The sequence below is a fragment of the Passer domesticus genome, chromosome 3 (assembly GCF_036417665.1).
Source record: "Passer domesticus isolate bPasDom1 chromosome 3, bPasDom1.hap1, whole genome shotgun sequence".
NCBI lineage: Eukaryota > Metazoa > Chordata > Aves > Passeriformes > Passeridae > Passer > Passer domesticus.
In genome coordinates, this window is record NC_087476.1 from 108812854 (window position 1) to 108840850 (window position 27997).

At 45.3% G+C, this 27997-nt stretch overlaps 2 protein-coding genes across 7 annotated transcripts in view; one reads left to right on the forward strand and one right to left on the reverse strand.

Moving 5' to 3' along the window:
* The window catches only part of VPS54 (VPS54 subunit of GARP complex), a 47760-nt gene extending 40972 nt beyond the window's left edge, over positions 1–6788 (forward strand). For all 4 annotated transcript variants that reach the window (XM_064414961.1, XM_064414959.1, XM_064414960.1 and 1 more), the window contains 4 exons: positions 11–91; positions 3286–3393; positions 4256–4350; positions 6326–6788. In XM_064414961.1, coding sequence (XP_064271031.1) covers positions 11–91; positions 3286–3393; positions 4256–4350; positions 6326–6431 — 390 coding nt within the window. In that variant the 3' untranslated portion in view covers positions 6432–6788. The remainder of the gene's footprint in view (positions 1–10; positions 92–3285; positions 3394–4255; positions 4351–6325) is intronic.
* Positions 6789–7534: 746 nt separating this feature from the next.
* UGP2 (UDP-glucose pyrophosphorylase 2) lies at positions 7535–27969 on the reverse strand. Of its 3 annotated transcripts, none has more exons than XM_064414966.1 (10): positions 27949–27969; positions 21807–21934; positions 21165–21272; positions 14117–14302; positions 12554–12687; positions 11629–11926; positions 10439–10636; positions 10041–10283; positions 9515–9619; positions 7535–8619 (listed from the first exon to the last, which is right to left on the reverse strand). In XM_064414966.1, exons 2-10 carry the CDS (start codon positions 21918–21920, stop codon positions 8512–8514), a joined length of 1494 nt encoding a protein of 497 aa, XP_064271036.1. In that variant the 5' UTR covers positions 21921–21934; positions 27949–27969; the 3' UTR covers positions 7535–8511. The 3 variants fall into 3 exon arrangements, with proteins under 3 accessions (XP_064271036.1, XP_064271034.1, XP_064271035.1); XM_064414964.1 differs by lacking the exon at positions 27949–27969 and adding an exon at positions 27375–27601; XM_064414965.1 differs by lacking the exon at positions 27949–27969 and adding an exon at positions 25297–25318.
* Positions 27970–27997: the final 28 nt, after the last annotated feature.

Below are 27997 nucleotides of genomic sequence, written 5' to 3' on the forward strand. Positions count from 1 at the left end.
TCCCTTACAGGATTATCACGACCACATAGCTGAAATTTCAGCAAAGCTCGTTGCCATAATGGATAGCTTATTTGACAAACTATTATCCAAGGTAATGATTTATGGAAATAATTATACACTCTCTAAATTGCAACTGGAGGTCTCATTGTATACAGTCTACATGTTTCGAATGGAGTCTTAAACTTTCCTAACCAGGCCTTGTTTGAACTTCTTTTAATTACATAGATAGAAACTCTGTGCTGTTCTCATGAATGTCTCTTGTGTTCATATTTGCCACCTGGGTGTCAGTCACCTTCACTCCCAGGAAATGAGATGTTTCATTGGCTGTTTCAGCAGGAACAGCAATGCTGTGGCTGGCACAGATGCTCGAGTGTTCAGGGGCTGAAGTGCTCTCCTACCACTGACAGCTCTTGTCTGCAGCCAGGCTCAGCAGATCCCATTCCCTGCTCTTTCCAGCGGTAAGGGTGGCATTTCTGGCACCTGAGGAAACAGCAGGAAAGTGCTGAGGAGGAAGAGTTTTGGAGGGGTTGCAGGCCTGGGGACTGGAGATCTGTTTTCATCAGTTCCTGCTCTGGGGTGTTCTGTATTTAAACAGTGCTGCAGGGTGGTCTTGGGCTGGATCTACTCTGAGTCACCTCAGGGTAGGACACACTGAGACACCTCCTTGACCCACAGATACATAAAGTACATGGCCTTTTAAAGCTTAGTGTTGTGCTTTGGATCTGAGGGTTTTGGGAGAAAAATAAGCTGCTTCATGACAGGGATGAATTCATTTTTTAGTGACAAATTTGATTGATTGGCCTGGGCCTGCATCTTCCTTCAAGGAGCTCACGAGAAGCACGGGAACAGAGGCTGGGGACAGGCTGATGAGAGCTGTAGTGGAGCAGTTGCAACAGGCAGCATTTCTGTCTTCTTGCTATTTCTGTTACTTTATTGTTATTTTGTTGTGCTTTTTCATTGCATCTGTTTCTTTGGTCTGTCAAGTAGTGCTGCCTAAACTTAGGGTGAAAAAAACCAAAAAAACAAAAGCATTTAAATTGGGATTTCCCACTCCTATTGTGTTTACTTTTTAAAAAAATGTGTTTATGCTCTTCTCTAAAGACCAGAATGGTCTGCTGGTTTTTGGGTGTTTTGTCCCACATCAAAGTAGCTGTTATGTGTAGTAACATGGCTGTTTGGCCACTGTATCTCTTGAGAATAAAAGACAAATGCAAGAATTTACATTATTGACACTAAACAAGTGTAGCCCACAACAAAGCAGGAATACAGTTTTTGTTCTTAATGGCAGTTAGTGAGAGCTCATCTCTTACTGTCCCTCCATCTTCACAGCCCACTGTCCCTTTGGGAGCTGGCACAGGATGTAGACTGGGACTTTAGAGTTCTTGAAGGCTGAGTGACAGTGCCTGGCCCACATGAATGCAGCCCACAGAGCCCAGCACCAAAGGAAGGTTCATTTGCTTCCATTCCTAGCACATGCCATCATTTGGCTCATCTTGTTCCTAAAAATGAAATCTTGGTATTGAAGGCTGTGAAGAGCATAAACCCAGGACATTTGCAAATAGGCATGCCAGTGTGTTCCTGGATTCAGGTGTTTTTCTGAGTCCAACTATTTCAGTGTCCTGTGGATGAAGTGGTCACCTGCTCTGGGGTGTGTAAATCTGCACAAGTGAGTTCCATAGCAGTGGGCACACGTCAAACCCAGAATTTCCTGCCTTGTAGGAGATGAACAGTTGGTGCAGTGGACAGGATGTTCACCTGGCACTGGGTATTGCAAGCACATTTTCCAGGCTGTGCTTCCCCTGGGAGCTCCATGGCATGGGAGCTGTCCTCACCCTGTGGCACTGAGACAAGGCAGTTCACAGCAGCGTGGACACTTCCCAACAGCTGTCTTTGGCAGGGAAATACAACAGGAATGGGGTTATTGAACAGTGGAAATAATAAATTCAGCAAGTGGGAAAGGCTCGTTCATTACCATGAATGGAAAAAATCCAGTACGAGTTCTGAGCTTCTCTTGGAACTCGCTGGCTTGTGACTGTTTGGACAGAAGAGCAGTGAGGTTCTTTCTGATCCCTTGTGGTTTTAAAGCTGTTGACCTCAGCTGCACATAAAAATGGTCAGGAGATCTTGGGGTTCTTCCCAGGGCTGTTGCTTTTCCCCATGACAAGGAAGAGTTGGGTGTGGCTGTAATCATGCAACAGGCACTGCTGCAGCCTCCCAGTTCCCTCTGGTTTAACAATATGCTGGGAAATTGGAAACAATCTCTTGCTTAACTTCCTTGTCTTGAGGTATGCTTGATCCCTCATGCTGGGTGGTTGTTCCCTGGAACAGAAAGAGTTCTTTTTCTGCTACTTCTCCTGTCAGAATTAGGTCATTGGTTTGGATTTTCTGTAAAGACTTTCTCAAAACTCCCCATTTCTTTTTTTCTCTTGTGCTCAGACAAGCTTTGTTCTCTTTACAATTCAGGCCTGCATGAAAGCAGGCATCTCTTCCAGTCTGTTTGTAAATGATGTAGTTACAATGATTCAGTTCTTTCCTGAACTGTGCTACACTCCCTGGGGAAGTGTCACCCTCCCAAAGGTGACCTGCCAGTGTGTCACCCAGGCCTCTGATGGCACACCTCTCCACCTGGAACTGCAGAGCTGGCTTCACTGTTCTGGGACAGGTTTTCAGTGTTTCTGATATCCTGTTCAGATCTTCCCTATCCAGAGTGGGGACATAAGAATTTTGTTCCCTTTGTAGCAAATCTCTTGTCATCTGTTGTTTTCCAGTGCCTTGTTTCTTGGATTTCAGGCACTGAGAGAAGAGACTTTTTATTTTTACTCTGCTTTCCAAGATATTTCTTGTGGGGTTGTGATGTGATGTGGTTGGGTTTGTTTGGGTTTTTTTGGTTTTTTTTTGATGGCAGATACAAGAGATTTCAGGAGTTTCCATTTCTTTATGGTTTCCTTGATTCTTCAGAAATTTGGCTAAGTATGATCCTGGACAAGCAGTTTTCTCTGGGGAGGTACTCAAGGGGCACATTTCTCAGAGGCAGAAGTGCTTGTCTGTCATTGGCTCATACCTGTCTGAAGGAGAGGGCCAGCTCACAGCCACAGAACCTGCATCTGCAGTTTCTGGCTGGATCAGATCATGCCCAGCCACCTTTTTAATTTGTGGTGTGCTAAATGGATCTCGATTCCTGATGTTATTAGCAAAGCAGAGCCCCAGGTGGCTGTTGGGAGCTCTCCTACATAAACCATTTTAAAGTGGCAGAAAGGAGTTAACTGGTTGTGTGTTTATTTCCAGTATGAAGTGAAAGCCCCTGTTCCTTCAGCATGCTTCAGGAATATCTGCAAGCAAATGGCAAAGATGCATGAAGCTATATATGATCTCCTTCCTGAGGAGCAAACTCAGGTGAGTGTTATTTTTGAGCTTCATCTCACAGCTCGCTTGCAAATGCACATGGCCTTGGGAACAAGAGAGACTTTATCTGGGAGAGGGGAATTCTTTTTTGAGTCCTGGTGAAACCCACACGTTAAAGGGCTTGGCAGCAGTCACACAGACAGCTTGGGCTGAGCTGAAGGAAGTATTCCAGTGTGTAGGGAGAACAATGAGGTACACAAAAAGAATGGAATTCAGGATTTTGAACTGGTTTTTTATGTCTAGAGATGGCAATCCAGGAATTAGTGCTGAAATGCTGTGCAAATGGCAGCACTTCAGGCTTGAGTGCAGCCCTCTGAGAAGATTATTCTATAACACTGCTCAGAATCAGTGGCTTCCAAAAGTCCCTGAATGTATTACACACCCAAATTGTAGCAGATGTGCTTTTGCAGGAGTTTGCTGCAGTCATTGCTACTGCAGAGTTGCAAACCTTAAGGACAGGAAGGACAGATTTAGTCATTGAATACAAGTTGTCATTTCTCTTTCACACTGGATTAAATGGTTCCTTCTAGCACAGGAAGGAGATTTATTGTCTTCTAGGCTTAGTACAAATTGCTAGATTCTTCAGACAACAGAGGAGAAAAGCTCACGTTGCAAAGAACGTGTCCTCCAAGTGCCACACACAGTGAGTGAGTGGGTGAGGCTGTCCTGTGTGGTACAGACTGTGCGTGGCCTGAAGGGTGAGACTGAAGCACTGGCAGAAGGAGGAACCACGGGAGTTGCAGAAACAAAACCAAAAGTCAGTTGACTGAGGATGCTGGCAGTGGGTTTCACCTTTGGAGGCAGTGACATGAGCATGGGCACAGTTCCTTACTCTGCTGCTGATTTCTTCCAGATGTTGTTTTTACGAATTAACGCAAGCTACAAACTCCACCTGAAGAGGCAGCTGGCCCACCTCAACGTGGTCAATGATGGAGGACCTCTGAACGGGTGAGCTGGGGCTCTTCTCTTCCTTCACTGTTTAAATAAGCAAGCATTGAGAGGGCATCTTCTGTAAGGAAGTCATGATTCCAGAATCACAGCTCCATGTTTCAGTATGTCCCATTTGGAGCTTGCTTACAGTAAAGCACATGACTTGTGCCATTCCACTGTAACTAGGAGTGCAATCCACTTGGTAACAGACTGGGAGCTGGACATTGTCCGACTGGAAACCTGCTGGTAGATGTCCTCAGCTCATGGATTGCTTTCTCTCCCTTTGTGTGACAGCAGCAGCCACAGTTTAATTAGCAGGAATTGTGTGATTCCTGAAGCAGTTTTGAAACGTGGATGGTGACTCATGGTGCTGGCAAAGTAAAAATAGGAGAAAGCAGCATTTCATCTGTGCAGTGGGCAGCTCTGCAGGAATGTTTTTTAGAGCAGAACTAGATCTGAAACAGAGATTATGCTCACAAAGCTTTTCCCCTTCCCTGCCACAGCCCACTCCATCCCCAAACAGGTCAGCAGTACCTGTCCTGAGAGAGGGTGCCTGGCTGTGCCTGCTGTCCCCACCTCACAGGAAAAGCCTCCTGTAGGCTGAATTCTGTTGTCAGATGGATTGTCTCCTGAAACAGTGGAGTTTTTAATTGTTCCTGATGACCTGGGGGCAGTGATGCATTTGCAGTGTAGCAAGGGTGAATGAAACTCATGGGCCTACCCACATGCAAGAAAAGATTGTCTTAGGTTGCAGAAGTTGGAGAAGAAAGTTGATAATGCTTCAAGTGTCACCGGAATGAAAGTTTTGTTCCTTTCCAGTTTATTGTTGCTTTTCCTGTTCATGTGCATTCCTCCTTGTACTTTGTGCAAGAGTTTATCTGAACTGGTTCTCTGTACTCGTGGTGCGTTCACAAGGTGACATTCCATCGCCTTTGGTTTTATGAAGGTGTTTGTAACCAAGCTGAGAGTATCCACTGCAGCCCCAGCTGAAGTGAGAGGCCCTGGGTGTGCTCAGGGTGTCTCTCACTGGGATTTCCAAGTCCCAAGCACGGTGCTGTCTTCATCCTGTGCTGTTGGTTTAGTTCTGTCCTCGTGGCTGCGTGGCCTGGATCCCTTCTGGGTAGAAGGGTTGGGGCAGGTGTTCCTGGTGATCTGCTGAGGGTGTTTCCCAGCAGTCAGGAGGTCTCAGCTGGCTCAGGACTGTCTGATGGCAGCAGTTTTGTACTTCAGACACCTCTCTTTGGGAGCTGGGGCTGTTTGAGAAGGGGAACATCAAACCCTCGATGGCACTTGCTGTTGTTCCAGCAGTCCTCACTGACCAGGTTTTTAACATAGACTCCTGATTCTCATTCTATTTAAACTGCTTGTTTCTGTAATAATAGTAAAAATCCAGGCCTGTGAATCCTGGTTCATTTTTTTGCTATGTAAATGCAGCTTCTGTTCCTACATCTTGCTAGCGAGAAGCATCATGATCCCTGACATGTTTCAACAGTATCTGAGGGATTTCAATTCTGTAGAAACTGTTACAAACAATGCAGCTGTTGTGCTGTTCAGTTGCTGTTTACATTAATGCTAGAATCATAGAATCAATACCCTCTAGAATACATAAGTTAATGTTACAATAATTAATATTCTTAGTTGGAATGGAATGGGGGGTTTAAGTCTAGATAAGCCTGGGATTACAGCAAGAGAATAGAAGTTTTAAATGCCTAATTCCTGCTGAGTTTTCTGAACTCATGGTTTGATCTCCCTTCCCTAGAACTAGTTTTACACCCAGCAGTAATCCTGTTATGGATGATCACTGCTGTAAAATAAACCACATCCATAGCATTGAGTTTTGAACTGATACTTAAAATATCTAATCCAGGCATAGGATTTGAACATGTATTGTAGCAATTGTGTGCCAAAGTCCTCGACAAACCCTGTCTGCTTGTCCCAGCACTCCAGGTGGATGTGATGGGGTCACATTCTAATCTTGTGTGTTTCACTGCAGGCTGGTTACTTCAGATGTGGCTTTTTACACTGGAAACCTTCAAGCTCTGAAAGGCCTTAACAACTTAGATCTAAACATGGCTGAAATCTGGGAGCAGAAGAGGTGATAATCTATTGGGAGCAGTCACTTGGCTCTGACAACAGACGGACTCTCTTCGAAGCAGCGTGACGACGGTGAGGTGAATACTTGAGCCCAGAGCCCCAGAAAGGGCAGGATTGAGAGTCGGGGGAGCTTAGACTCAGAGGGAGCTGCAGGGAGAGATCTTTCCAGTGTCCTTCAGCAAGAAACAAGTGATCAGCTGTCTGTGCAATGTTTTTTCATTCTCTCTGGAAACAGACTCAGGTTTCTTTGGACCAAATCCAAAAGAACACATAGCTGTAACACAGCTGTAGTTGTCTAGAATGCTCTGTATATCTTTATATTAAAAAGATGCTTTGCATTTCTTCTAGTGCAATGAAATTCACATGGTGTCCCACCTTATTTAATGATGGTACAATATAAAAATCTTGCAGTTGGAACTCTGTAGAAAATGTTTTTCTCTATGAAACTATGCTGTTCTAAAATTTATTTTTTTACAGAACTTTATATAAATAAATGTCTTTTGATTGCTCGCATATAGGATTCAGCTTTGTTAGGGAGCAGTCCTGTTCCAGGGGATTTCTCAGGACCTAAAATCTGAAGACAACATTTTCTAAAGCAAGGGCCAGTTCCTCAGAGCCATTCCTGTGGGAGAGGAGTGACCTGACCCTCGTTAGCAGCGACAGGGTAGCAGTGGGGCTCCTGGGGGAACTGGAAGGTGGGAAAAGGCTGGTGTAAGGATGGCCACCTCCAGCTGCCCAACGCCTCTGCCAGAGGGGAGGGACAGGGACACAAAGAACAGGGCAGCAAGAATTTTGAAGTTTTTAGGCTGCTTATAGAAGGCTGCACCATTAAAGAGAGAGAAGCTGAAATCCATGTCTTTTGGAGTTTTTAATCCTACCTTTAACAGACTGGAGGCTGCCAGTACTCAGTACAAGTGCCTGCGTTTCTCACCTCACCCCTCTGTACCTGACCCCAGTCGAGTGCCTAACCCTGAGATGATCATGTCTGATGGAATGGTCTCTGCTGCAGTGTGTGTGTGTGCCTGTGGTGCCCTCAGCCAGGCATGCTGACCTGGTAGCATAACATTTGTCATTCATTGTCAGTCAAAATAAAGCTCTAAAATCACAGTTGTTTTTAAAGACCAACTTCTTTAATGATACATACCAGTGTTATACTAAGCTTATAAAATAAAGTTGTCTGCATGTAAATACAAGAGAAACATTAAGAAATCAATAGTGATCAGGACAGGGATTTCGATTCCTGTACAAATTTAGAAACTCAAGAGAAGATAAATTAACATACATGGCTGTGACAATATGAACATAGGTGTAGTCAACGTGATCCATTTATTGAAAAAAGAGGGCAGATCAAAGATGAAGATATTAACAGGAGATCCAGTCTTAAATGGGATGTGAAAAAGCAAACACCACACGTGGCTGCTGAGGCATTTTTCTCAAGTATTGGATTCTTTGGGCAAGTTTGGAACACGGATGATTCCCACTCTCACGATACGGAAATGGAGGTATTGACAGCCTTACCGCAGTACCTCGACATACAACTGGGATAGGACATCCCACTTGTAGTTTGGGGGGGTTGAAGAGGGCTACAGGTTGTGAGCACATGAAATACAGGGTTTTAAGAGCCTGTTTAGCAGTAGTGAAACTTTTGGTTTTCAACTGTGCCTTCCTAAAACGTCACAGGAGTTGCCAACCATGTTGTCCCACATGTATTGCTTCACAGCTTTATTTCTGCAGTTACAAGCAATTCAAAACTACTGCATGGTCGAGGCGAGCCTCTGAACTTCTTATCAAAGAGGATCTGTCCATCTTCCCGCAAGACAAACAGTATTGCACTTCAAGGTTATATTAACTGAGTTACAGAATCTCTTTAAGGACTGAAGCATTACTTACGCACATCCATGGCGCTTATGTGGCTGCTTAAAGATAAGCAAGAGAAATTAATTTTAAATTAATACTGCAGGGTACTGTGAAGATGACAAAGCATAGGCCCTCTGTGTACTTAGATTTCTAATGCTGAAAAGGTTCTTCCTCGACGAGGCTGGTTGGGCACAGCAGCCCCAGCCCTGACCGTGCCCTCTCCTGGACTCAGTGGTCCAGGATCCGCAGGTTGCCAGATACGATTTTGTTCTCTAGTACAGCTCCAGCTGGGATGTCAATCCTGTCACCATGGTTTGCAATGATGATGACTGTTCCCTGGGGAGACAGAAAAGAAAACAAGGGTTCAGAAACCTGTTACCTGTTGAGGTGGAAGGAAGGAATAGGTTGTCTGGAGGAGCAGTCAAGTGTCAGCATGGTTTCTGCATACACATTTGGGGGTCTTTTCCCCCCAGAACAAAAGGTTTTAAACAAGCATTACTGAAACCTAATTACTGTGCTAGATCCTATCGGCCTACAAGCAGAACTGGTAACTTAGTTGAAGACATGATTACTCTAAGGGCTCGTCTTGTCTGCTTGCTTTGAAGTGAAAAAATGTTACCCCCATCCTAAGTGTGTCCCAAGAAGGGAACTCCTGTTCCAGCTGAAGAGCAAATGTGGGGACAGAGGGACAGCTCAGAGCCCACAGCCTGAGCCTGTGACAGGTGATGCAGCACCACCTTCCACCCCTGGCAGCTGCCAAACTGCCCTAGAGAACTGCAGGTGCTGCCAGGACTGGCAATATCCTAAGGAAGAATTTGAGAGAAACAGACTTGCTCAGCTCCACCATTTACTAATAAATCGAGAGCCCCAAAGCGATGCAAAAGGGCCTGAAAAGGGGTGGTAAGGCCAGCCTGGGAAGGGAGTTGGGACTGAGCCAAAGGACTGAGGTAGCAGCAATGTTTGAACAGAGATGTGACGTCTGTGGTGCTTTCAAGGTTCATAAATAAACATCCTCTCAGCCTGGGCCTGCATGGAGCAGCAGCTCTGGCAGCAACATCCTGCACTCCATCACAAGGGTCACTGTCCAGCCATGGCCTCTGCCATCTTTGGGCCAGTTACCCAACTCCCAGGAGTGCTCCTGTGGACTCTGGGCAGGCACTGCCTCAGGATCAATTGCCAGGGAGCAGAGTCAGTCATGTTTATTGCAGCAGCATCCCCATAGCACACTCACCTTTAATGAAACATTCTTCCCAAATGTAACATCACCTGAAACCGTGAGATGATCCAGCTCCAGCATGTCTGGAATACTTTCAAACCTCCGCAGGTAATCTTGAACCTTTTGGAAAGAGAAAATAAAAGAAACAGTATTAAAGCCATCTGTGGACTGAGACAAGCGTGGGAGGAGCCCCTTTAATACTCTTTGGAAAGCTTCCTATAACCTGTATCTGTATCAGTATAAAAGTTGCTACTTTGTAATCGAGATTTCTTTCAGAAACAAGTGTGAGGAACAGTAGGGGGGCTGCCTACCAGGGCTGGGCGAGCTCTGGGGAGCACACACAGCCAGCTCACCTCCCCTTGCTCAGCTGAGGGCTGCAGGAGCACCCAACACGCACAGCAGATATCTGCATGCTCACAGCCTTCCCAAAGAGCAAAAGGAAAGGCCCAGGTGTGCACAGGTGGACAAAGGAAACCTCACTTTTCACTCAGTTATTGCTGTGAGCTGTATCTTCACTCAGAGCTGAACACCAGGCGTTTACCTTTGTGAAGGAGCTGCCCAGTTTGACAAGAGGCACTGTTGGGAATTCGCGCTTCTCGCTCATCGTTAGAGACCCCGCGTTAAGGCTGTACAGATTGGACATCACGAGCAAGAGATCCGAGGTGGTCTTCACAGGCAGGAAACGACTACGAGGAACGTTTATCCCCAGAGAGTTCTCAAAACTCTTGATAGCAGCACCAACTGCGGTCTCCAGCTGGATAACATTCAAGCCTCCATCCAGAGTCTGGAAGAGAAAACTCACGTGAACACATGGAGCAGGTCCTGGCACTCAGAACTGGAATGCCAGTCTGGCTCTGTGAGGCAGCAGTGCCTGTTACCCACCCACAAACTAAAAGTTTTTTTGGGTCAGTGTCCTCTAAACCCTTGCCAGCTGATTACCTTTGGGTTAACAATGATCTCCATGTCAATGGCGTTTTTCTCTTGCAGCCTTTTAATTGCAGACAGAGCAATCCACAAATTGTTGGTATTGAATATTTTGAATTTTGACACAGACTTGAATTCATCCACGTGTGCTTTAGGGACCTGAGCTATCTCCACCAGCCTCAGCTTGTTCTCGTACTGCGTCAGCGTGCCACCCTGCAAGGGGCAAGTGAGAGGGTTTAAGTTCATGAGAAGCCAGAGAAATCATCCCCTCAACACAGGCAGATGCACTGGTCTGTTGGCATTTGAAGTTGAACCCCAGAGAAAACATATTTCTTGTTTTTAGTAACCAGCTACCAGGTTACTAATTATAGAGCATGTTTAAAGTACAGTCAGGACTGCCCAACGATCATATTTCAGCACTCCAAGACAGTAAATTCCTTTAATGAAGATTGTTGAGAATATTTTGCAAATGCTGCTGTTGTCAAAAATCACCCTCAGCAGTACTTTGTTAGATGATGGAACAAAAGCTAAATTAAAGCTAAGTATTCTTACAGTGCATTGCTGTGCTTTTATAGGGCTAAGTCAGAGCTTAGCCCTATAATTAATTAATACAGAGAAAATCCACATCCTCATTCTCACATACAAAAGAAGAGAGGCAGAGCACAGTAGCAGGACAAATTACTGCAGGGTACAAGTATTTGATACATGTCATAAACCTCTGAGAAATGCCACTCCTGGACTTTGTGCAAAGCCAGGGGCTAGGGCAGGAGCAGATGGGCAGCTGTGCCACACAGAGCTGTGCAGTGCAGGGCTGGGAAGTGCTCGGGCACTTTTCTGGGAGACACAACTGCTGCATCCCAGCCCTCAGTGCTGGTTTCAAGCTTCCAGCTTCTGCCCCCAGTGTAGGTGACAGTTTGGAGAAGGTGCAGAGGTTGTGACCTGCACCCTGCACAACTCCCTCCTGCTTCCAGGCCAGCCCAGACTGTCCTCATCTGCTGCTGCCCAGAGCACAGATCAAATCTGTTCCATGAATTACAACTTCCTAAACTTGCTGATTTTGTGCATCTCAAATTAGATCTGAGCTGATGTGTTAAATGGTGCCTAAAATAGCTATGAGGAGACTGGGTGTATGCCTGAATCCAAGGATTCAGAGGAGGCTGGAGATGGCCACCAACACACTCAGACTCTCACCCATCTCCCTTTACCTTCACATCCGCCCGGGTTTTGTTTGTGACTTCCATGACAAATTCACAGCGTTTTCCATTGGGTGGGTTCATGAGGTGGTTAAGAATGTAAAGGTCCACAGTGGCACCCAAATTATCTATATTGGACACAAAAATATATTCCTTCCCCTCTGCAATGAGGTTGTCCAGCAGCCCAGAGTTGTAGAAGCTGGCGTAGATGTCTCCATGGCCTGGGGGGTACCAGCACTCCGTGTTCTCTCCTGAGTAAGAGACATCCTTGGCTATTGGCAGCAGAGTTTCCTTGTTAATTCTGGGATACCTGTGAGGACAATGGGTCTTGTTACATCCTCACCAGTGTCAGACTAGCATAAAATAAAATATTACAGTTAAGGTGCAACTCCATGAGCTTCTGGAGGTGTGCTTTTCCTGAGTATTCTGAACTGGAAGACCCTCCCACATTCTGAGCTCACTGAGAAGCTACAGAATGCAATCTCCTCAAGGATGTAAAGGCACAGCTCTCAGGCCACATTGCAAACCAGCCTTCCTCTGAAAGGCAGGTCCAGAGCATATCAAACATCCCTCTGACCCCAACAGCCACCTGGAATAGAGTTTGTTCTTCATAAGGAAGCATGATCTGTCTTCCTCCAGAGCCCAAGGATACTAACAGCAAATTCAGGAATCAAGGGGCCAGCAGCCAGTACATCCCTATTTGTACATTTCTTAGAAACTGGGGCCCACAAACTGCCTCTCCCCAATTTTAATACATTGCCCTTGACTCTGCCCAACCCCCTGATGTTTCAGTGTCAGCACGAGGCCCAAAAGAGACTGAACACAGGATCAGAAGACATCATTGCTACCCCAGCACCTCAAACTCAAATCCACCCCATTGGGACTGTGGAGAAACAAGCTATTGCCTTCTACCCCAAGTGGAGAAGTCTTTTGATACCTGCTTTGATTAAAAGTGTATATCTTCACACGGCTGTGACTGTATTTCTGCAGGATTTTCTTTGTGTCATCGTCTGTGTTGAAGGAATTCATGAGAACCAGAGGAACATCGGTGTTGTAGGATTTGTTTAAATGCTGAGATGGGAAATAAATGGTAAATTCAGCATGTATTATTAGCTTTAACTCCTGACACCTGAGATTTTGGGAGAAAGAAATTAGGTGAAACAGACTGGAAATGCATGAGAAAAAAAAAAAAGATGCACTTATGCTACAAAAAGAATAATCAATCAGGTAAAGGAAAATAAATCCTTTTTAGTTGTAAAGATAAGACCCACACTAATTAATGTACCTTTAATTAGTGAATCTTTGTTTTTAAACCTGCATTACGGTCTAAAATTTGAAACCACAATGCCACAAAATGGTCACTTTAAGTTTTTAGCTACAGTTGATTACAAAAGGCATCTTTTCCATCAAATCATTGCAGTCTGTCAAGGTGACATTTCCACACTGTCTCTGCACAGGAAGCACTTCCACGTTTTCTTAGCAGACAGAGATGGACAATTGTATCAAGAGCACATAATAAATGAAATGTCACCATGTTAATTATTTATCTATAGCATGGAGCTGAAATATAAAAGAGCATTTCCACGTGCATAACAAAGGCAAAAAAAATTGAGATCACAGCAGTTCCACTGAAAATAGAAGGTGCAGGGAAAAGAGAAAGACCCTTGTGTAAATTTTAAGCTTTGTGTATCAGCTCAGCCTCCTCTGCTGGAGCATTTGGGGTCATTACACTTTGGTGGAGTCAGAGGCTTCCACAGTGATGCTTTGGAAAAAGGGCTGCATCAGTTGGATGTAAATTTGAGTTTGCCATAGAACCATCTAACACACATGGGGAGAGCCACTCCAAACAACATCACATGAGGCAAAAACTGTTGGCACTCCAGAAACCTGGGAGCAGGCACACCCCACCTCCTACTCTAATAACTGTCTTCATTACCCGCTCTAAGAGGAATATTCAGCATTAAAAACATAAGCCAGAATGTCCTCTCCCAACACCAGCAGCTGTTCTTTTCTTTTGCTCTTCTTTCTTCAGAGGAAAATGCCAACAGTCTCTTCCAGTGCAAGAGTTGAAATGCATGAAGGAACTTGGAGCTGCTGTGAAAAGCTTTGTTCTAACACACATAAAAAATCCCTTTTTTGAAAAGATAAACTTGCAGCTGGAGGAGTCGGAAACAAGCCCAGGAGTTATCCAGGCCAGACAAGCTCTACAGTGTGATTGCTTGTGTTCCAGGACACAATCCCCTGTCCAGGCTGGGGTGCACAGGCTGGATCACACTTGTGCTAACACATGTGAGGGGCACAGAGTTCAGTCACTGACTGCACCATCCATCTCGTGTCTGTTCTTCCCAAGGGAATCCTCTGCTTCACCCCAGCACCAGACCTCATCTCCCTCTCCTCTTTCTTTTGGCAAGCCTCCACCTGATCCCTGTTAACAAGCCATGCAGGGGCAGCCCAGCGTGTGCTGCCTGCTGCAGTGCAGTGAGCAATGCTCAGCCTTTACCTCGATCTGCTGCACTGTCAGGTCCAGGAAGGTGTTCTCGTTCCGCACCCCGATGAGGCTCTTGGGGCCTTTGCAGCCCATGCTCGTGCCCAGGCCACCATTGAGCTTCACCACCACCAGCTTGTTCAAGACAGAAGCAATGTTATCAGGCAGGCCTCTGGCCTTGATCTTCTCATAGGGCTGGATCTGGGAAAACAAACCAACAAGGAAAGAAAACCCCACAAACCCAGCAGTCAGATATTTGGAAAGAAATTGCTTTCTCTAAAAACTTTCAAAATATACAATTTTACAATAAAACTCACATTTATTCACATGCCTTATGACACTAGAGAACATCTGCAAAGTGAGTCTACAATAACTGTTTTGTTATGATACAAATAACCTGGTGTGTTACTATGATAACCTATTTTCTAAAGAGGTTCTACAGACCTTGTGACACCAGGCACCATTAGCTTCATTCAGATGAGAAGTCAGGCCAGTTACAGCACTTGTCACAGCCCTGTTCCTGCCCTGCAGAAAGGCAGGGGGTTTCCTTGGGGACCATCTGACTGCCCCAAAGGATGGCCCCTCTCCCCCTTCAGTCAGGCCACAATTTAAGAACCAGGCTCTACATGCAAGGCATAGAACTTTCCTTCCCTGAGCAGCTTAAACTCATAGATTTTTTTTTTTTTGCCCTCTGAGGTTGTCAAAGGCAACATTCTTGGGAAAATGTTGGTTCTTTAACTCAGTCTACACTGATTCTTATTCCAGCCACTACTCTGATACAGTTCATTTCTCCTGACAGCATGATACAGAGTGGAAGAGTTCCTAGTTCTTACTCTGCTCTTTTCAGAATGTGTTCATCCAGCTCATAACAGACCTTACAGGAAGTCTTCTACCTCACTGACAGCTGTTTCCTACAGGTTCAAGAACAGAGTCAGGGCTATATTTGGGGCTCATGATGGAGAGCAAAATCAGGCTCATAATGACAGTGTGCCTCACATTAGGTACTCCTGTCCCCTAAATAAAAGCACCTAAGTCAAAGAAATAATGGTAACAATGCCACAGTGAGAATCATGCCAAAACTGTTAGACCAGAATCAATACAATTATCTTTCAGCCTGCCCTTCTAGAGATTTTCTTTTGAAGAAAAGCCCTGGTGTTCCAGTGCTGCAGCACTCTAGCTGCTAGAACATTATTTTAATTCTGATAAGGGGTGCGTAAGATCCACAGCTGGTTTCCAAAACCAAATACATACAGAGTAATTTTCAGAGCTGTGTTTGCTTTGGGCAAGGGCTGGGGTTCAAATGGAAATTCACACTGCCCTGGAACGAGAGTCATATTTCTTACTGGGACAGGCGGGGGTAGAGAGGGCGGCTTGTGCAATTCCAGCATTCCGGGACACCACGGGCAGCAGATCAGGGCAGATCCCTCCCAGCAGGGAAATTCTGCCCAAGGGATCTGGAAAGCCTAGAGGATGCATTGCAAGATAAGAACACCACATGGAGGTCTCATGGCTGGGACAGAAATCAGCACCACAATCACTGTCATTTCATGAGGACACAAGCAGAAGCTTCTTTCCAAACTGCCAAGAACTTTTCAGGAACAGAAGTGCACAAAAGGTGGACTCTTGCTGTGCTTTGTCAACAGATTATGTTCAGGCTGAAACACTCTGAAAAACAACTGCTCTTCTCATTAACAATGATGATAAATCCTGGATTTAATGTCTTGGAGGTACATCAGGAAGCTCAATGAGCACCCTGCTACCAGCAGGATCTACAGAGACTTACACTCAGATTTACTGCTTCCATCCACTCCAAGGTCAGTGCATTAGACTGGTACATGGACTAAAAACATCTCATCTCAGCTTTAGCTGGGTGGGATGTGAGTCACATCCATGATATTATGACACTGTCTGAACATCCCAAAAAATTATCTCAACCCTAAAGTCTCACTATGCTCTTCTTGCATCACTCACAAAAAGCAGAGTCTGACACTCAGTTCAGGGCCAGACTGCCTCAAAAATCATTTGCTTTTGGTAAAGTGCCAACTACCTTTTGATGCTTTCACTATCCTGCCTGAAACCAGCTTTTGCAGAACATTCAGAGTAGAGTTCCTGAAGAAGATAACAGTTCCATCAAGAACTCAGTTCACTGGATGTTGCACCAGTTACAACACAAAATTTATGACTCAGCCTCACTAAATGTTTCAGTTTCTTCTGGCACAGGCATTGGAAACATCAGCTTGGCAATAAAACCCTGGATCTTGAAGGGTCTTTAATTCAGAGAATAACAAATGTCAAAAAGTCAAGTTCCAGCAGGAACGTTGCAGCAGCAGGACTGCAGGATGCCAGTGTATCAATCCAGCAGTTCCAGCCATGTGCAGGCACTAATTGGCACAAATACCTCATCACCTACAAGCCTATACACAACTGGAGAAGCGCTCCACAGCAATAAAAATCAATTCTTGCTCTAAGGGTTTGGAACTGTGTGCTTGACAAGTAAGTGCTGATGGGGAAAAACCAGGAAAAACCAGGGGCAGGAATGACATGTCTTACAGATGCATGGCTGCAGTGTTACTCACTGAGACACGTCTGGCAGCCCTGGTTTGGGACTGCTCTAAGATGACATATGCAGCTTCTTTTGTTTCTCAGCCAATGTCACAGAAGTGATTTCTTGGAACAGCCTGGATGAGGCAATGTTGGGAGTTTGACTAACAGATTCCAGCAGCCTACTCCTACTGCAAGGAGGCTTGCAAGAGTTTGTCAGAGACAGACAAAATGAGCATCAGGGCTGTCATCGTGGGCAGACCGGAAAGGAGGACGCCCCTATTAGTTAATATGTACTTAGAGTTTGAGGAAACATTTACTCAGCACCAAGGGACAGTTCTACAAATAGCACCACACTAAGAGGTCTCTGCCCTTGTGAGACCCCACCTGCAGTGCTGCACCCAGATCTGGAGTCCTCAGCACAGGAAATGTGTGGACCTGTTAGAGCAGTGCAGAGGAGAGCCACAGAGGTGAGAGAACAGCCCTCCTGTGAGGTCAGGGTGAGGAGAGCTGGGGGTGGTCAGCCTGGAGAAGAGCAGGCTTTGGGAGACCTTACAGCAGCCTTCCAGCACCTAGAGGGGGCTTACAGAGGAAGAGACTTTGTACACAGGCTGATACGGATTGGGGAAGGGGAATAGTTTCCAACTACAGGAGGAGAGATTTATATCAGGTCTTAGGAAGAAGTTCTTTATTCTGAGAGTGGTAAAGTAGAGGAACATGTCAGCCAGAGAAGCTGTGGCTGTCCCATCCCTGGAGATGTTCAAGGCCAAGTTAAACAGGGCATGGAGCAGTCTGCTCTAGTGGAAGATGTCCCTGTGCAGGGCAGGGGCTGGAACAAGACAATTTTTAAGATCCCTTCCAAACCATTCCACGATTCTATGAACCCCTAAAACTTGTTACCAAAGTTGAAGATTAAGAAGATATTTAGCTTTTGAGTAAGGGCATAACATGCATGCTTTTCCTTCATGATATAGCTCACTGAGGTGACAACCTGAGCTGCAAACACGAATCCAACCACTGGGGATGAAAAAACAAAGGCTCCAACAGACAAGCTCCTTTCACACTCACATTGCTTCAGATGCTCTCTTTACATCCCAGATGAGGTTCTGCACTGCTGTTCTGAGGTTAACTTGATCACTGCAGTTCTCTCAGAGGCCTCCCAGCAGGACTTTGCTATTGCTTCCAATTCAAACAAACAGATAGCTGTAATCTACATCCAGGGGATTAAGTTACACTTGCCATGTCCACATTCTTTACCTCCTCTCCCTGTTAACTGGCACTCTCAGTGTACTTTCTTCTCTGGAGACTGCAACAGTAATGGGTCCTAACTATGCCAGCTATCACTGTAAGCCTTTGGATATATGAAAGCAAAGCATCTGGAAGGAAAAAACAAGTCATAGGTTTACCAATATGGTGTGAAATGGGTTCAATCTTCTGTTACTGTCACCAGTGTAAGTTGTTACACTGAAAATGTGGAGGTCAGGGATGAAATGTCCCATTGCAGAGAAAAACAGGAATACTACAAAGCAATGATTTCTGTTTCAATTTGCTGACAGGAGACTTTACTTGTCTTCAGGAAGAAGCAGAAGCTACATTCAGAGAACAAATACAACAGATAACACACTAGATGGCCTACAGACATCTCATCAAAAATTCTGTTTCTGCACAGCACTGTCCCTTGGCACTGGGCAAAAGCCTGAAACACTCTTCCCCATCTAAAAGACAAAGCCCATAAATCCAATAAACTATTCATGAACTTTTTGAAGCTGCTAAATAAATAAAGAAGCAACAAACCCACACTTTAGCAGATTTGTTTGTGTGCCTCTGTTTACAGATACACATGTATGTCTGTGTGTTTATACACATAGAGACACATAGATACCTCAACATATGCTTTTTCTCTACTAGGGATCAGCTGAAGATTAGACTTGCCAGAACTCCCAGCAGGAAAGCAATTCTCCAAAACAATCACAGGCAAATAAATTTACACTGCAAAGAATTTGGTGCTTTCTAGGCCATGATCCTTGCGGTGTGAAATTCTCCAAGCAGCCAAGCATCCCACCACCTCATAAAACAAGGTCATCCCTACAGGCAACTATAAATCACTTGCAATTATAAATCACTTGCAAGAGTACCAGCAAACACTTCTTCTATACACCCTGTGCTGTTCTAACAAGAGCAGGAGAATATGCTCTGAGGTTTTATAGCTAGGAAAAGAAAACTCAATTGGAACCGAAGAACTCAAACAAAATATGTGTTCACAAGATGGATACCTGTTCCAAAGAACTCAATACTGCAGCCCTTCAAAAGTTATCCCTCTTCACCCCTTCTAAAAGCTCACACTGTTGTTACCCATACTAGCTAGACTAGTAATTCTGAAATTCTGGTCATTAGGAAATCAACTTTTATTTAATAATTCCATAAGTCATACTCATCAGTAAAGAACAGTTTGGGAGAAGGTCCCTTGGAATGTCTCTTATGAGGAACCCTTTTCATTTTCCACAGTATGTCCCTGACATGACTGATGCATTAAAAAGGAGGGAGTGCATACAGCAGGGAGAGATAGAAATCTTATGGTCAGCAAAAAGGAGAAAATAAATAAAAAAAGAAATTTAACTTTGCTCTCAGTTTTCACAGGCACTCAAACTCAAACTTCCTGCCAGATCAGGAAGTCCAAGTATCCCTAAAGAAAGGGGTATTTACTATGAGGTGAAGAAGGCAGGGAAGGAAGTTTGTTAGCAGATATTTTGCCCTAGCTCTCTTCTGTGGCACTTACCAACAAGCATGATTACTTGATTTAGAGTTCATGCTAGGAAGCAAAATTTCATTTCCCATCATGCATAAATCTCATCAGACCAGAAGTCACCTGATTTTGCAGATCAATGATTTTGCAGAATTCTTAACTTTCCTTCTCTCATCAAAAGTTGCTACACAGTACAGGGACACATTTGAGAATCAGCAGTACAGGCCATAAGGAAATAAGAGAGATACTCTTTCTAATTCTGCCCTTCTCTACTCAGCCCTCTGTGACCTTAAGTTAGGTCTTTTTTAGCAGCTTGCCATGCCTGGGAATACCCCATGCCTGAGAATATGCCCCAGTCTATTTCAGAGCCTTACCACAACCTCCAGTTTGACATCTGCTCCAGATGTCCTACCTGGGTACTTTCAGACCTTTACAGAATTTGTAAGTTTTTCCACTGAAGGTGTGCAAAACTTGAAAAATAGACAACATCTCTTCCTCTTCACAAAGCAACCATTCACTCGCATCAAACTTCTGTAATTTAATCCCTTCTCTTGGCACAGGGAACAGTTTATTCCTTTGATTGTCCTAACTACCTTCTTACATATTTAAAAGACCTATAGTCCCCCCCACACTGAAAGAAATCCCCTTTTCTTCAGCCTTCCTTGAAAGTCATCTTATCTAGAACTCCAATTTCCCACCCTGGCCTCTTCATTGAGGGCAGACTTCTCTCTCCAAAGCAACACTTCATTCACTGTTACAGTACAGAAAAGAGAGACATCACATGTTTTTGAAGTTAAAAGAAAACACTCAACCTTGGAAAAACCCTAGACTTGCTCTAAAACAGCATCATTCTTCAACGCTTTATAGAGCAGCCCTGCATCTGTTCTGGAAGTAACTGGACAGCCTGCCTTTCATGGGGAACAGAGCCTCGATTGAGGCACACAGAGAGCCTCAGAGAAACCACAGGCCTGGGAGCACACAGGACTCCTGCAATATGCCAAGATCACTAGGCTGGGAAAAGCAAGAATTCGTAGCACAACCACACCATTCGTTACACAAGAGTCAAAGGACAGCCTAAGGCCACTGATGAATCAGTAAAATGAGGTTAGGTTTAATAGGAAGTATTTATTTCAGTACTAAACAGTGCTGAAAAAATACATAGTGCTTTTTCAGCAGCAGCTCAAATTACAGGTTATAAGTTACAACAACATAGACAACATTAGAAAACCAGGTTCCAAAACCCCCTACAGTCAACTCCTTGTTTCAGATCCCTCACTTTTGCCGAGCTGCTGCAGGTTACAGAAGTTGCTAAATGAGCTCTATTACCCAGCCCACTTGCCATATGTCCCTTTCAAATTATTAAACATAAAGGATTGCTGGAAACAGTCTCATCTGAGATGCACAACCCTCTTCTACAGGCAGAAGGGAAATGGGAACAACAAAGGTCCTCCCTACGTCCCCTCTAACACAGGTTTACTCCTGAGAAGGCACCAAATGGTGGGGTGGCATCTGTCCCATTTTGTTCCCCTGCTCCCAGAGCAGCTAACAAAATAATACCAAAGAACTTGACACATATGGTAAGCAGAACCTGATGTTCAGGAAGGCATACAACATATGTCAACAAATAATTATTTCTCAGTTAGAATCCAAAGTGGTGTCCTACATGGTTTTAGAGAACCACGGCAGATAGACCCATTCAATAGGTGAATACATCATTTGCCTTAAGTAGTAATTATCAGTTTTATTTTCCTTACAAACTGTCACTTAATAAAAACTTACAGAATCTTCTGGAGGTCTCTGAATCTTTCCCCAGTCCACAGATGGTCCCTTTTCTTGTAGGAATCTATGAAATAGCTTCTTAAATCCTTCCAGGTCCTTTTTAGTGTGCTACAAAGAAGAAATGCATTAGTTAATGCTGGTATTCAATGCACACCTACTCAATCACAGAAACATTTCTACAAATTGATGTACAGTCTATTCACAAGAGTAATTTCATTAGTACTGAAGTAGACCTGCTAAACTTTAGGTAAAATTCTAGAAGTTACCAAAAGCTCATTTTCACTAAAACTCTGAGTACAAAACCAACTTGGATATAGTCTTTTGTGAAAATCACAACCATTACAATTTGGCCCAACATTTAAGATAACAGCTTTACCCTCCCTTTCTGTAATCCACTGAAGATTACACAGAACCTTTAATAACTAAAGATGATTAAACACTTAATAACTCAGTCACCCAGTGTAGAGGGAACCAAAATTCTCCTACTGACATTGTATCCTGGCTACTCTTCCACACAGGATCAGAGCACATCCTAAAAATAAGGACCTGGAAATCTGTGCTTTATCTCCTTTCTGAGGTTTGCCTCAATGTCCTGCACGCCATTTCTCGTGCTCTGAGTAGCAGCCACCCCGTGCTCCTCACCTCTATCTCATTTGAGTGTGCGGTCGCGAGGATCTTGTCGAGTTCTACTTTCATTGAATACTCCAGCTCCTGCCGAATGACTTCTTGAAACTGTGAGGAGCCAGCTTGAGACATTGCTTGGCTGAAATCTTGAATAAAAATAAAAGAAAATTATTAAAAAAAAAAAAAACAACCAAACTTATTTAGACTACAAACAGCCTTCAATTTTATTTAAAAAGATTGATCAACTCATAAAATCCAGTCTTGTTTTATCACTGTGCTAGCATTCCAGGAATCTAAAGGTTTTGTTCCTAGTTACTTGGGGAACAGATCTTAAACTGGGCCAAAGAATAATGACCCTTCTTTCAAAACTCAAAAGTACCTCAAAGGGTCAATGGTCCATCTCAGAAAGTATCCAAAAATCGGCAGCACTGCACTTTTTTACTAGAGAAGTCACATCCTACCACATCAACATACTTTAGCAAGTGGAAGTGTGAAAAATAAGAATTTTCTTACTGAAAAGTTATGTAGAATACTGTGATTGAAGGTAACCCTCTGCTCCACAAGCAAATAAAAGCATAAGCTTTAATTATTTACACAGTGCACTTTCACAGGATCTTCTGTTTGTTCCAGTAAACATTCCCTTACTTTGTCATGAGTATTTTCACACTACAGCATTTCAGTTACTAAGCAACCTAGAAAATTGGGCTGTCTATCACTTCAGCATTTGTTTTGTTTTTGAGAGTGATAAACTCCACAAACATGAAAAAGAGTAGATACACAAATATTCTATAAAGTCCACCCTGCAGAATGAACCAGGAGAGAACATGACTTTATTTTCCAACAGAAGGCATTGGAAGCAAGTGTATTCTCAAAAGACATTCTGAGTATGCTCTCTAAAGACCTCAGTTAATTTAATTTCTGCCAAATCCCTTGAGTGATCACTTCCCTGTAACACAGAGAGTGATGTATTGCCAAATATAGCTGGATTTTAGAAACACCCTGAATGCTAGTGCAAAAAAGGGACAGGAGGGAACTTCACAAGTGAACAGAGTGACACTGACAGAAAACATTGCTAGAAGAGGAACCTGCATTTAAAGTCTACTTATTGAGAACATGCATTAAAAGGCTTTTCTATTGTGAATGTCTCAGAAAGCCAAAAATGGTTCATTTTAATGCAATTTTAATTTTATTTTATTTTTCTAAGCAAAGTATTCCACAGCCTCAGCCTCAGTGACAGTATCTAATCCTTGCTTTGAAGCCCACAGAAGCCATTTTCCTGACTGCACTGTTTTGCAGGTAGGGGAGGGAGAGAAAAAAAAAAAAAAAAAAGACAGACAAGTGCTGCAGTGCACATAGCATGTGTGGTGCAACACGGGAAAACGCCAGCTCAAGATGAACAGCACACTGAACAATAGGTCCTTTTTGAAATCAAATGCTTCATTTAGTAGTAAAAGCAGGTAAGAGTTGAAAGCCTGTTAGGCATATCTTTCCGGGTCAAATGTGTGACAACACAGACAGCTCTCCACCAGGAAGCACTTTTTCCTACAGAAAAACAAGGAGGTCTGTTCCAGCTTCATGCTCAATACCAATACTCTCTTCATTCCCTCCCTTTGGGGTGATGCACACGAAACAACTGCCAGGAGATCCTTTCACATGTTTCCAATCCTCCCTGCAACATGTTATAAATCACCACTTCTGCTACAACAACAGCAACAGTGGCCATTTCTCATTTCTGGCCGGCCTGTAAAACATCTGAACCTCCCAGTGTGATGCAACACATCCCGTAAGGAACTCTGCAAACCCCAAGTCTCAGCAGAGAGCTTCAGTCGTGCTGTGGAACACACTGAGGCTGCCATGTAAGTAGGAAAAGCTTGTTCTGCTCACATTAGCCAAAAGACTTGTGTCTACCAGAAAAAAGCACTTAGAGACTAAGCAACATGACAAACAAATAGAGATAAAAAGGCATCATAAAAGGAAGCACGTGACAACATCCTAGTTTAAGGGTCTTTTTTTTTCCTGGAATATTCTAAGTTCTTCTCAAACTGAATGAGCAAATGCTAAACACATTTGATCCCCAACATCCTCACAGGAAAGCAAAGCAGACCTGTGGCTTTTCCCAATACCAAGCATCAGGCACACAGAGCAGCAGCTGGATGGGATGGCTCTTACTGAACCCCAGCCTGCCAAAGCTGCCACTGCCATACCCTTCAGCAGCAGTGAGGGATATTTAGGCTTTGCATTTCACATTTATCAACTCCTGCGACCCCTCAGCCTCATCCAGACCCAGTGTGTCAGGACACAGCTGCTCATGGCTAGTGCTGTTAGCCCAATTATTATTATTACAGGGAAAGAGTGAGGAAGGATATGTCTGGAGTCCACAAAAACATGCGCTTTCACGCCTGGCGTGAAAAAAGTATCTATTCTGCATAGGTAAGAATGTGAATACTGTAACTAAGCGCCGAGAGAAACAGCAAGAGACAGCTCTTCTACTCCTACCAGGCCACTGCGAGGCAGAGGCTTGGAGCATTTATCTTGGAAATGACCACCAGGACCTGGGCTGCACTCTGTAAAGGCTCCCCAAAGCAGTATGGGTGCATGATCCGAGTGAACGTGGCTCTCATTGTTCCTGCTGCCCCTCAGTTTTTGGGAAGGAGCTGGTATTCACACATCTCAGCCTTCAGCTGGCAGAAAGACAACTGCAGTCCTTTAACACAAACTACAGCTGAATTTAACAGCCTGGGTTAAGACTGATTTTCCTTTCCACCCAGCAGCAACAAGGAAGTTGAAAGGCCAGTGCAACTACATATCTGAAAGCAGTTCTTCCCTGCGGGCTAAATTCCCTAAGGACATAATAAAAAGTAGCTACTGTGCCTCTAAAAATCAGATGGGAGGCTGGGGTGCTGGATAGTCACAGGAAGGGATTTCCAAGAATACATAAAATCCCAAATTATGTTAAAAAGAAATGCCTCTTCCAAGCTATTTCGCAACCAATGCTTCATATTTCAGTCTAAGCCCACTTTTATGAAACCAGTGCTCTTGAACACTCATCAGACGTAAGAAAAGGGTGGGATAAGGTAGTGGAAGTCTCTTGGGGGTCCTGCCCACACAGGAAATGAGCACAGAGCAGAAGAGCACGACCACATAGCTGAGACTTCGGAGAGCACCCGGCTTTGCATAAGCAACCACACAGGATATCTCACGTTAATGCCTTTGGTAGAAAGTGCTCCCCCAAGCAGCAGAGACAGGGCTGCACTTCAGCCAAGTTCACGGTGGTGTTTGATGCATGGAGAATTTCACTCCAACCCTCCTGCCCCCACCCACTGTTATTTCTAGCAGGCTTTTGTGCTCTGCTCTGACTGCTAACCTGGCCCCTGCCCTCACTGCACAAGCTACAGCACACAGAAGAGTACTGGCAGGTTTATGATGCCTAATTTTATAACTGACGTGTGACACAACAAATCATGGTGTATCAGAGCAAGCTAACAGAAAGGAGGACTTTGTACACTACCAGAAACAATACAAGGGGCAGATTCCTCAGGAAAACTGCACAAGAGCAGAAGAGTGATCACCTCTTACTGAGAGGCTTGCACATATTTCCTTTCTGCTGTCCGTCCTCTTATTCTACATTAAAAGCAGAGAACATGTTAAAATTGATTAATTTTGTTCATTAATCCACTCAGAAAAGAGCTACTGCCTTGCTACTATGTGTACAAGAAGACAGCACAGGAGGGAGTTGTGGGACAAGTCAAGCAAGAACTCTCATGAAAAACTGGGGAATCTCTTGGGCTGAGGGTTATAAATTGTGATTACTTTTGCAATCCAAGTAAGTATACAGAAAGACCTACAGCAGAAAATTACTGAGGTCTCCCTGGAGCCAGAGTAATGCATAAAAACCAAGAAGGGTGGCCAGTAAGTTACAACACTCAGCTAAACTTTAAATGCTCTACCCTTGAACTCTCTGCTCAGGGTACAGAGTGAATGCCTTAACTTCCAATGATTCCGCTTAAAGTTCAAGGCAATTTTTATCTCTGGCAAGGATAAAAGCCTGTCTCTTTAAATACCCACACTATAATGTGCAATGCTAACAAATACTACTTGGAATTTTAGAACATACCCACTCAGGCTCTACAAACGTTTTCCTACTACTAGAGGCAAAATTTGCCAACACATGCAGGACGGAAGCATACGTGAAGTGAAACCTCTGTGCCCTGACTCTTCTTGACAGATGAGCACATTAGCCTGAGCTAACTCAGAAATTTTCAACCTAGGAAGCTGCTCCTGCCAGCTGCACACACCAAGAATTTAGGTGTTTCAGCTGAATTTCCCAGTTTAGCAGATGATCCTGATGCTAAAAATGTTACTTGACATGACAACATGTTTTAGTACTATTGGCCTGACAAAAGAGTATCTAAACAGTGGACAGTTTTGGGGTTTTTTTTAAGGCTTTCAGGATTGTCAAATATCTGGTAATATTTTAAAAGCCAATTATGATCATTACATAGGTTTTTACAGCTTTCTGTTTCAGAAATAACAGCACTTCTCTGCAAGATGGCTACCTTCAGCAGTAGTCTGAGATAAGCCAATTCCATTTAAAAAGAACAATTAGCAATATATTTTCCTAATCAACTTCACAAGGGCTTATCTTGATAACTTTCAGAGTGGCCGGTTGAGCAACCTGCTGGCAACACTTTCCTCCTCCAGCTGCCTGCCTTTCTGCCCAGGTGTCACAGGGCATTTCTAGACAGGTGATGCCTTCACACAGCCAGCATTGTCCAGCCCCGGACATCCACTGTGTGATGGTCAGTGATTTCCCAGAGCCTGCCAAGGCCCCCAGTTGCCTGCAACACCCAAGTTTGTATAGCAAACGATCTGCTCGTGCTCCTTCTGCAGGCAGCATTCCATTTGTTGATAGGCCTGCGTGGATTTATATTAAGGAGCCCTATAGGCATGTATTTCATTACAAAAAAAGCACACCCGCACCACGAGCAATACAGGAAAACAGGGAAGGAAAACTGCAACAGCAATGCACCAAAGTAATTTTTCTTCCCAAAATGACCTCTTGTGGACTGGTTCCCCGTTTCACAGGGAATCCAAAACTCAGACCACGTACACACAAACGCTCACACACGCGGAGAGGAGTAAAGGAGAGCGCCGGAGCCTACCGGGATCAAAAAACGCCAAAAACACACTCAAGCCTCAGGGAAAAAAAAAAAAAATTTAAAAAAAAAAAGGGGAAATAAAGAAAAAAGAGTAAAAAAGCGAAGATGTTCAACCTCGGCATGCATCCTCCCACAACTTTACCAGCCGGTTTAGCGGACAGGGGAGATTTGTGCCGGCGAGGTCCGGCAGGACCCCCCAGCCCCTGGCCGCAGCCCCGCCGCCCGGCCGGAGAGCCGAGCCGAGCCGAGCCGAGCCGAACCGAACCGAGCCGAGCCGGGCCAGCCCCGCTGGCGGATCACGGACGGGCTGCGGGGCAGCCCGGACACACGGCACCCGGCGGCTTCCCCCCGGAGCGCGGACCCAAAGCACAGCGCAGCCCGGGCCGGGCGGCGGAGGGGCCGAGAAAAACAAAGCGCGTCAGCTTACCTTTCAGGAGAGCCGACATTTTCGCGCTTTAACAAACAAACAAGCCCTTGGCTGAACGCGGAGCGCCCCGCTCGGGGCTCGGCCCGCGGCGGGCAGCGAGCGGCCGGAGCGCGGCTGCCGCCCCTGCGGAGGCTGCGGCGGGAGAGGCGGCGACCCCGGCCTGGCTGGCAGCTCCCGCCGCCCGCCGCGCTGCCCCTCCGCCGCGCAGTCCCTCCCGGGCCGGCGGGCGGGCGGCGAACCCCGAGCAATTTAAATTTCATCAATGGAAGAGGCGGACCCGCCGCGCCCCGGGTTTCGCCACCCCCGACCCTCCCCTCCCCTCCCCGCCGGGCCGGGCCGCCCGCCTCCCCGGGGAGCTCCCGGCGCGGCTCCTCCCCGCTCCGGGACGCGATGGGACGGGACAGGCCGGGCCGGGCCGGGCCGGCGCGGCCGCCCCGCGCTCCGCCCGCCCCGCGCGGCCGCCAGCCCGGGGGCGGCCCCGCCCCGCCCCGCCGCCGCCCCGGGCCGGGCCGCGCCGCGGGGCCCCCTCCCGGCCCGGGCCGGGCGGTGCCGGCGGCGGCCGCGCCGAACCCACCTCGTCCTGCGGCACCGCGGGGCCCGCCCGCCGCGCGCGCCCCCGCCCA